General features: G+C 43.4%; 1 protein-coding gene across 1 annotated transcript in view; it reads left to right on the forward strand.

The window, feature by feature from the left end:
- ATP6V0E1 (ATPase, H+ transporting, lysosomal 9kDa, V0 subunit e1) overlaps positions 1–9,740 on the forward strand; it is a 47,482-nt gene that overhangs the window by 34,846 nt on the left and 2,896 nt on the right. The window contains exon 3 of the mRNA XM_011947802.1: positions 341–470. Coding sequence (XP_011803192.1) covers positions 341–434 — 94 coding nt within the window. The 3' untranslated portion in view covers positions 435–470. The remainder of the gene's footprint in view (positions 1–340; positions 471–9,740) is intronic.

A 9,740-nucleotide genomic window follows, 5' to 3' on the forward strand; every position in this document is an offset into this window, starting at 1 on the left:
CCAGCCACTGCACTCCAGCCTGGGCGACAGAGTGAGACTCCGTCTCAAAAAAAAAAAAAAAAAAGAAAGGTAATTGGGTAATAAGAGAAAAGTCAGAGACTTACTGTGATGAAGCCTCACTGCTTTGTGATATGTCTCAAGATGAAGGCAGGCTACGTCCTGGGAAACGTTTTGTTATCAGACAAGCTGCTGTTAGTTAGCACAGTGTATATAGAAGGTTTGGTGTAAATGCAGTAGATTTAAGTTTTGCTAGTGTACTTTTTTCATGCTAATTGAAACTGGTCATGTTCCAACATGATTTCACCACTTTGTTGTTGTTTCTCTCCCATCCTTCTTTTAGTTGGCTGATTGCAATTCTGGCCCAACTCAACCCTCTCTTTGGACCACAATTGAAGAATGAAACCATCTGGTATCTGAAGTATCATTGGCCTTGAGGAAGAAGACATACTCTACAGTGCTCAGTCTTTGAGGTGCTTATGCTCGTGACCTTTCTTATCAGTATGTTCAGGCAGTCAGAGTTTGCCTTGACTTTTTCTCAGCATTTTATGACCATTTTAACACATGGCAAGGGCAAGCTGCTAAATGCAAACACGATCTGAAGAGCAGAAATAAACTTGGAACTTAAGCCTTCCTTACCTAAGTCTCAATAAGATTCTTTTTAGATTCTGCTATTACCCTGCCTTTTTAAGTAAATACAGTTTGATTTACAAAATTAAGCTTGCATGCACTCTTTCAGACACAAATCAAAAAAGTAGCTGTTTATACTTGGCATTGTGAGATCCAGCAACTTTAAAAAGTGGCTGGCAGATTTAAAATTGAGCAGGTTTCTTTCCAGCAGTAGTCAGCCATCCGGACAGAACCGTTCCTGTGATGGTGTTACACTGCTGGGAGAGGAATGTCTTGTCTTCATCCGGTTGCCTGTGCCACCGTTCTGGTGGCGTCTGGCACTGGTACAAGACAGACTGTGCTTCCCCGAGAGTGTGCTAAGCATTCACTTTGGCTGCTTAGTTCTAGTCTGGGAGCAGACAGAGAAAACAAAATTAAGAAGGTTTTTGAATGCTTTGGATGGAGAAATGTGCCTGCGTTCGTTTGTTTTGTGTTGCTATAAAGGAATACATGAGACTGGGTAATTTATATTTGGCTCACATTTCTGCAGGCTGTATAAACATGACACCCGCATCTGTTTGGCCTCTGGTGAGGCCTCAGGAGGTTTTTACTCATGGCAGAAAGCAAAAGGGGAGCAGGCGTGTCATATGGCGAGAGAGGGAGCAAGAGAGAGAGAAGGAGGTGCCAGGCTCCTTTTAAACAAGCAGCTCTTGTGTGCACTAACAACTACTTCACTCATTACTGTGGGGAGGTGTATTAGTCCATTTCCACGCTGCTGATAAAGACATACCTGAGACTGGGTAATTTATAAAGAGAGAGAGGTTTAATGGACTCACAGTTCCTCGTGGCTGGGGAGGCCTCACCATAATGGCGGAGGACGAAAGGCAGTTCTTACATGGTGGCAGCAAGAGAGAATCAGAACCAAGCAAAAGGGGTCTCCCCTTATAAAACCATCAGATCTCTTGAGACTTATTCACTACCACGAGAACAGTATGGGAGAACCGCCCCCATGATTCAGTTATCTCCCACAGGTCCCTCCCACAATACATGGGAATTATGGGAGCTACAGTTCAAGATGAAATTTGGGTGAGGACCCAGCCAAACCGTATCAGGAGGGTACCAAGCCATCCATGAGGAATCCACTCCCATGACTCAAACACCTCCCACCAGGCCCCACCTCCATCATTGGGGATCACATTTCAACATAAGATTTGGAGGGGACAAGCAATCCATATCAGTACCTTCTGAAAATCGGTCTTAGGGTTGCAGCTTCTATTCGTCCTGAGGATCAGAGAGGTTAGTAGTAGTATAGTGGAAAGATTTATTCACTGGCTGAGAGTCAGGAAACCTCTTATTTAATCTGTTCTTTGTTTTTATTATTTTGTTAAATGGAAGTTAGCTTTAAATGCCTTGACTAGATTTAGGTTCAACGCTTTTGGCTCTTTAGGTGTTACTGTAAACTGTGTATTGCTTCCCATCTGGAGAAACAGGATGTCTGGCTCTCCTATTTTTAGTAGTGCTGATGTGATCGCTGAGTTCAGGTAATGACAGCCTGGTTCCTTCATTTGTAAAGTTCTTCTTATCAAGTGATTGTATCCATTGATGATCATAGCCTGAATTAATCATTTTAGTTGAAATGGCAAATGGTGATTTGCTGCTGCTGCTGGTTTTTGTTTTTTTTTTCATTGAGACAGAATCTCACTCTTGTCACCTAGGCTGGAGTACAGTTGCACAATCACGGCTAACTGCAGCATTGACCTCCCAGGATTAAGCGATCCTCCTGCCTCAGCCTCCCGAGTAACTGGAATTACAGTCTTGAGCCACCATACCCTAACATTTTTGTTTTTGAAACAGAGAGTCTCTGTCACCCAGCTGGAGTGCAGTGGCACCATTATGGCTTACTGCAGCCTCGCACTCCTGGCTCAAGTGATCCTCCTGCCTCAACCTCCTGAGTAGCTGGACTACAGACACACACCGCCATGCCTGGCTAATTTTTTAATTTTTAAGAGAGACAAGGCCTCACTGTGTGGTGCATGTTTTGGCTGATTTTTAAAATGTTATTTATTTTTTATAGAGAGGGCCTCTTTCTGTGGCCCAGGCTGGAGACTAGTGGTGTGATCATAGGTCACTGCTGCCTTGAATTCCTGGATTCCAGAGATCGACCTGCCTCAGCCTCGCTAACAGCTGCAGGCACGCAGCACCACATGTGACTTTTAATTTTTGTAGAAACGAGGTCTCACCATCTTGCCTAAGTTGGCCTCAAACTCCTAGGCTCAAGTGATCCTCCCACTTTGGCCTTCCAGAGTGTTGGGTTTATGGCCATCAGCCACCATGCCCAGCCACAAATGATGATTTTTCCCATTCTATTTTTACTTATTTATTTATTTATTTTGAGACAGAGTCTCGCTCTATCACCCAGTCTAGAGTGCAGTGGCACGATCTCAACTCACTGCACCCCCTGCCTCCTGAATTCAAGTGATTCTCCCGCCTCAGCCTCCCAAGTAGCTGGGACTACAGGTGTATGCTACCACACCTGGCCAATTTTTGATTACTTTCAGTAGAGATGGGTTTTCACCATGTTGGCCAGGCTGGTCTCAAACTCCTGACTTTAGGGTGATCCACCTGCCTAGGCCTCCCAAAATGCTGGGATTACAGGTGTAAGCCACCATGCTCGTCCGATTTTTCAATTGTCTTATTACCTCTGCATTTCATGAGCTGAAATGCTTCAATAAAAATAACTTTCCTGCCGGGCACAGTGGCTCAAGCCTGTAATCCCAGTACTTTGGGATGCTGAGGCAGGCAGATCACTTGAGCCCAGGAGTTCAAGACCAGCCTGGGCAATATTGTGAACCTTGTCTCTACAAAAAATACAAAAATTAGCCAGGCAAGGTGGCGCACACCTGTAGTTCCAGCTATTCGGGAGGTTGAGGTAGGAGCCTGGGAGGTGGAGGTTGTAGCCAGCCAAGATTGCACCACTGCACTCCAGCCTAGGTGACAGATCAAGACTCTGTCTCAAAAACAAACAAAAAAAACCTTTTCCTCATCAACAGGATGATTTAGTAGACTTGAAATACAGATCATGGGACCGGGTGCGGTGGCTCACGCCTCTAATCCCAGCACTTTGGGAGGCCAAGGCGGGCGGATCACGAGGTCAGGAGATCAAGGCCATCCTGGCTAACACGGTGAAACCCGTCTCTACTAACAATACAAAAAAAATTAGCCAGGCGTGGTGGCAGGCACCTGTAGTCCCAGCTACTCAGGAGACTGAGGTAGGAGAATGGCATGAATCCAGGAGATGGAGCTTGCAGTGAGCCGAGATTGCGCCACTGCACTCCAGCCTGGGCGACAGAGTAAGACTCCGACTCAAAAAAAAAAAAAAGAAAGAAATACGGATCATACAAAAATACGGGAAAAGCAGAATATAGGTTTAATTCTTTTAATTTTCATAGTAAGATGTTGGTGGCCAAGTTCTAGGGTAGTCAATGAGATTTTTTAAAAAATTTTAAATAATTACATTTTTTATATTTTTTACCCTTTATATGGTTGTGTTTTTTTGTTTTTGTTTTTTGTTGGTTTATTTTTGTTTTGTTTTGTTTTTTATCTATGAGAGCCTGTTTAGGATGGCTTCTATGTACTTTTGATGTTAGTTTTCGGTAGTTTCCTTACTTTCTGGCTGTATCCAGGCAGCTCTTGTGTATTTTCTGTCCTAGACTTAGATTTAGCTGTTCCTTGAATTGCTTTCTGAATTCCTCACTAAAAGGATGTCTGATTTACTAGTCAGTTCTCAGGCCCATTTGACCCTGGTTCTGTTCAGTGGAAATGACATTTAAAAATCACGATCTGAGTGCTATGTGTGTTCATTGCTGCTGGGGTATAATTGCTTCTAAGCCTTTTCAGTGGGAAGAAGCAGGAAGTATGTATTTTTCAGAAGAAAAATAATCATAAGTTTGCATTAGTATTTTATCTTCAGATGTAACATTACAGAGTTTTTATTTCTTTGGTCATTTTTTTTCTTTTCTTTTTTTTGAGACAGAATCTCGCTCTGACGCCAGGCTGGAGTGCAGTGGCGTGATCTCGGCCCACTGCAACCTCTGCCTCCCAGGTTCAAGCAATTCTTCTGCTGCAGCCTCCCGAGTAGCTGGTGTTACAGGTGCTTATCACCACGCCTGGCTAATGTTTGTATTTTTAGTAGAGACAGGGTTTCACCATGTTGGTCAGGCTGATCTCGAACTCTTGACCTCATGATCCACCTACCTCGGCCTCCCAAAGTGCTGGGATTACAGGTGTGAGCCACTGCGTCCGCCCTGGAATTATTGTTGTTATTTCCCCTGGCAGTTTTGTCACCAGTTTGATAATACAGTTAGACTAAGTTGTTTGTGTTCAAATTATTGTATTTTTTTCTGTCTTATTTGCTGCTGTTTTTTGAATATATAAAACATTTCCAAAGTCAAATTATGACCAAGATATATTCAGAGAAATCTATCCTTTCACTGTTTCATATTTTGCAAAGATTAAGCAAATACATAATTCATGCATATGTACATACACACATACACACTGCTGTTACAGAAAAGATATCAGCTACATATACTATTCTGTGCCTTCGTTTATTCATTGAACAATATATACTAGAGATTGCTGCATACTGATGTATCGAGATCTTTCTCATCTCTTTAGCCATTGATAATCCTTTTGGATTATTTCCAGTCTTTTGCTATTACTGATAAAGCCACAGTGCCATCCTATGCATATGCCATTTTCTGTTTTTGCTGTTGATCTTTAACATAGCCTCCTTGAAAATGGAATCTCTGGTTTAAAGATATATATATAATTTTTCTAGATACTGCTGCATTGTCTTCCACAGAGATTATGCTGTTTTGCATTCCCATCAACAGTATATGAGTGGCCGGGCGCGGTGGCTCACGCCTGTAATCCCAACACTTTGGGAGGCCAAGGCAGGCGGATCATGAAGTCAGGAGATCAAGACCATCCTGGCTAACACGGTGAAACCCCATCTCTACTAAAAAAATACAAAAAAAATTAGCCGGGCATGGTGGCAGATGCCTGTAGTCCCTGCTACTTGGGAGGCTGAGGCAGGAGAATGGTGTGAACCCGGGAGGTGGAGCTTGCAGTGAGCTGAGATTGCGCCACACGCTCCAGCCTGGGCAACACAGCGAGACTCCATCTCAAACAAACAAACAAACAGTATATGAGTTTCTGTTTCTCCACAACCTGAATTTTGTCAATTTAATTTCCCCTTCAATATATATATATTTTATTTATATGTTTATACATATGTGTCTGTGTGTGTGTGTTTTAATTTAAGACACGGGGTCTCACTGTGTTACCCAGGCTGGTCTCGAACTCCTGGCCTCAAGCGATCCTCCCACCTTGGCTTCCCAAAGTGCCTGGCAATAATACCAATTTTTTTTAACCTGCCTTTTTCATCAAGTTATGTTTTCTACTCTTTATTTCAACTGTAGTGAGTGTTAGGTGAGGCTGTTGATTAGGGTTTAAAGCTGAGAACTTCAGGCCTCAGTTGGATCTAGTTCCAGCATTGCTTTTCACTTCTCTGAGTTTCACTTCCTTCCATGATAATGAGAGAATTGGGCCCTTTGACACTAAATAACACTGAGTGGGTGGATCTGAAGACATTTTATCTGCTTATTCTTTTCACTGTCATATCTCTGTCAACCTGATTAATTGACAGATTACTCATGTTTTCACTCTGGTCCACAGTACTCGGACTGCTTGAAACCCTTATACTAAACATGGTTCCTTTAAAAGCAATATGCCAGGAAGTAGGAGGGCAAGCCAGGCGATCCCTAATTATGAACATCATGTCATGCCTATTCTGCGTTTAACAGAATTACAATGGTATCGTAACCTAAGACTTTGGAGTTAACACATCAAAAGATCTAATCTCTGCCTAGCATTAGAACAGACAGACTCTTAAGACAGGCTGGTGCAGTGGCTCAAGCCTGTAATCCCAGCACTTTGGGAGGCCGAGACGGGCGGATCACAAGGTCAGGAGATCGAGACCATCCTGGCTAATATGGTGAAACCCCGTCTCTACTAAAAAATACAAAAAAAAGAAAACCAGCCGGGCGACGTGGCGGGCGCCTGTAGTCCCAGCTACTTGGGAGGCTGAGGCAGGAGAATGGCGTAAACCCGGGAGGTGGAGCTTGCAGTGAGCTGAGATCCGGCCACTGCACTCCAGCCTGGGTGACAGTGAGACTCCGTCTCAAAAAAAAAAAAAGACAGGCTGACTTCACTTTTTGGATGGTAAAGTCAAAGGATTGAGCTCTGTTTAACCTTTTGAATTTTGAACTTTTACCTAATGATGAGTGATAAAGGAGTTTAGAAAGTAGATTTAGGTCTGACCTCACCTGATAAGGAAAAATGTTTGATTTTGTACATGATTTCTTTTAAGAGGCCAGATTTGGAAAGTAGGTGTAAGCCAGACATGGTATTCAACAGAGAAAAATGAGGACCAGTTATGAAAGCTTTAGAATAATTTTATATTGATGGAATGGAATCAATCCAAAGAACACACTGTTAAATACATAGCTGATCTTTTGCTGCCTTGATCAATGTGTCATGATTTTCTTTCCCGAATTGAAGAACCGAACCACAGCCTGATGAGAGACTGAGTTACAGCACGTTATGTTTATTGGCTGGAAATAAACGCATCCAGTACTCCTAAGAGCAGTGCTCACTCCATCCCTGGCTTTGCCAGCCTTGTTGTCTACTTCCCTTAGATTCCTGAGTGTGACTTCCTAAGATGTATGTGGGACTCTAACGTCAAGGTGGCTGTTTTTGTTGATATTCACTTTCCTACAGCCTTGTGGGGTGTGCTGCTACTATGGAATTTCCTTGGAGGAGTGGCTTCGGCTTCAGACCCAGTGTCCTGGAAGTTACTTGGTTTAGCACAGCATTGTTACCTGATAGATGATCTGAGATGGTGGACCACAGTCTGAAGGCATAGAAATGCTATCTATTTTATTATAAAGTCCGGGCCAGGAAAGAAATAGAGGATATTGATAATTAGGCCTCTGCCCTGTGGGAGCTGTTTTTCTACGCATTCCAAAAATACTTGAGTGCCTGTGAGGTGTATAGTACTGAAGTAGGGATTTCAAAGAAGATGGGGCTGCAAAGGGGTTTGTGATCTGTTGGGATGTTGAAGTAAGCCATACTTGGGAGAAGTTCAACAGTGCAAGGTGTTGTGTGGTTTAAAAGTTTATCTTTTACTCTGAGTACTCTGGCTGGGTGTTCTGCTGCCATTTCAAACTCAGCCATGTCTCCATTTCAGTTCCCGATATCATAGTTTGCCTTGTCAGGGTCAGAACCTGTCGCGTCATTTCTTTCTCCTCTTCCTCAAATCCATCTGCTTTCATTATATCTCTTGTGTCTGCCCTTCCCTTCCATTCCTCCTTCAGGTACCCTCATTTCTGCCCCCACTTACTACGGTTCTGAATTATGACAGGGGCTCATCTGGTCTTCCTGGCTCTACCCTCATCTATCTACAGAACACCACCCTGTTTATCTTCCTGGTGGAGGAACTTCCTGAAATAGATCAGCTTGCCTCAGAAACTGTCAGTAGCTCTCTGTGGCCTGCAGCAGGGTTTTTGTTTTGTTTTGTTTTGTTTGTTTTGTTTAACCTAAGGTCTCTGACTGTAGACAGTACATGCCCCTTGAAATGCGATATAAAATGTTGTAAGCACACAACTTTTGCCAGGGTCACCAGCAGTCCCACGAGCCACAACAGATAAGAACAGCTAACCTGCAGGCCATGTCCAGCTCTCTGACTTGACTGCCAAGGCCTTCCCACCCCAGTCTGCCTTCCTTCTCACTACTTTCCCCTCCAGGCCCTAGTGGTGTGGGCCCTACTGTTTTCATGTTCTTGACCTCATTAGCTTTACTTGGTTTTTCCTGACTCTCACTACCCTACCACATTCATTAACTTAGAAAACAACTTAATAAATATACTCTCCTGTCAAAATTCCTTCTGCTTTCTTGTCTCAGTTCACCCATTCTCTCTTAATTCTTTCTGATGCTTTCTCTTTCAGTGCCCAGCTGGCAAATCCTAGCACATCCTTCCTTGGCTACTTTGTTTCAGAGTGATTTCTTTTCTTTCTAAACATATTTAGCTCTCCAGTTTTTGCCATTCGTTTGGTACATTGCCTTGAATTGTTAAATACATGCTTAACTCCTTGTATTTAATCTCCTACAATATATAACCTTACATATCATGGTAAAGAAGGAATTATTTTGCAAATTTATCTAAAATTTTTAAAAAGATAAAATTTAAGCCTAATGTATCGTTTAATAAATACGTTCACTTACTCTTCCCCAAACAGATTTCTTGGTTCTAGACTTAATATTTTTATGTTATCTTCATTGCCAATTTTGTCTCTTTTTTTTGAGACAGAGTCTCACTCTGTTGCCCAGGCTGGAGTATAGTGGCACAGTCTTGGCTCACTGCAAACTCCACCTCCCGGGTTCCAGCGATTATTGTGCCTCAGCCTCCCGAGTAGCTGGGATTATAGGAATGTGCCACCATACCCGGCTAATTTTTGTATTTTTAGTAGAGACGGGGTTTCACCATGTTGTATAGGCTGGTCTTGAACTCCTGATCTCAGGTGATCTGCCCCGCCTCCCAGAGTGCTGGAATTGCAGATGTGAGCCACCGCACCTGGCACATTGGCAGGTTTTTGTTTGTTTATTTGAGATGGAATCTCGCTCCGTTGCCCAGGCTGGAGTGCAATGGCACAATCTCGGCTCACTGCAGCATTGACCTCCCAGGTTCAAGCGATTCTCCTGCCTCAGCCTCCCGAGTAGCTGAGACTATAGGTGCCCACCACCACGCCTGGCTAATTTTTTGTATTTTTAGTAGACACGGGGTTTCACTGTGTTAGCCAGGATGGTGTTGATCTCCTGACCTCATGATCCGCCCACCTCGGCTTCCCAAAGTGCTGGGATTCCAGGAGTGAGCCACAGCGCCCGGCCTAATTTTTGTTTTTTTTTGTTTTTTTTTTTTTTTTGGTAGAGATGGGGTACATCATGTTGGCCAGGCTGTTCTCAAACTCCTGACCTCAAGTGGTCCACCCACCACGGCCTCCCAAAGTGCTGGG

The sequence above is a fragment of the Colobus angolensis genome, unplaced genomic scaffold (assembly GCF_000951035.1).
Source record: "Colobus angolensis palliatus isolate OR3802 unplaced genomic scaffold, Cang.pa_1.0 Scaffold27, whole genome shotgun sequence".
Lineage (NCBI taxonomy): Eukaryota > Metazoa > Chordata > Mammalia > Primates > Cercopithecidae > Colobus > Colobus angolensis.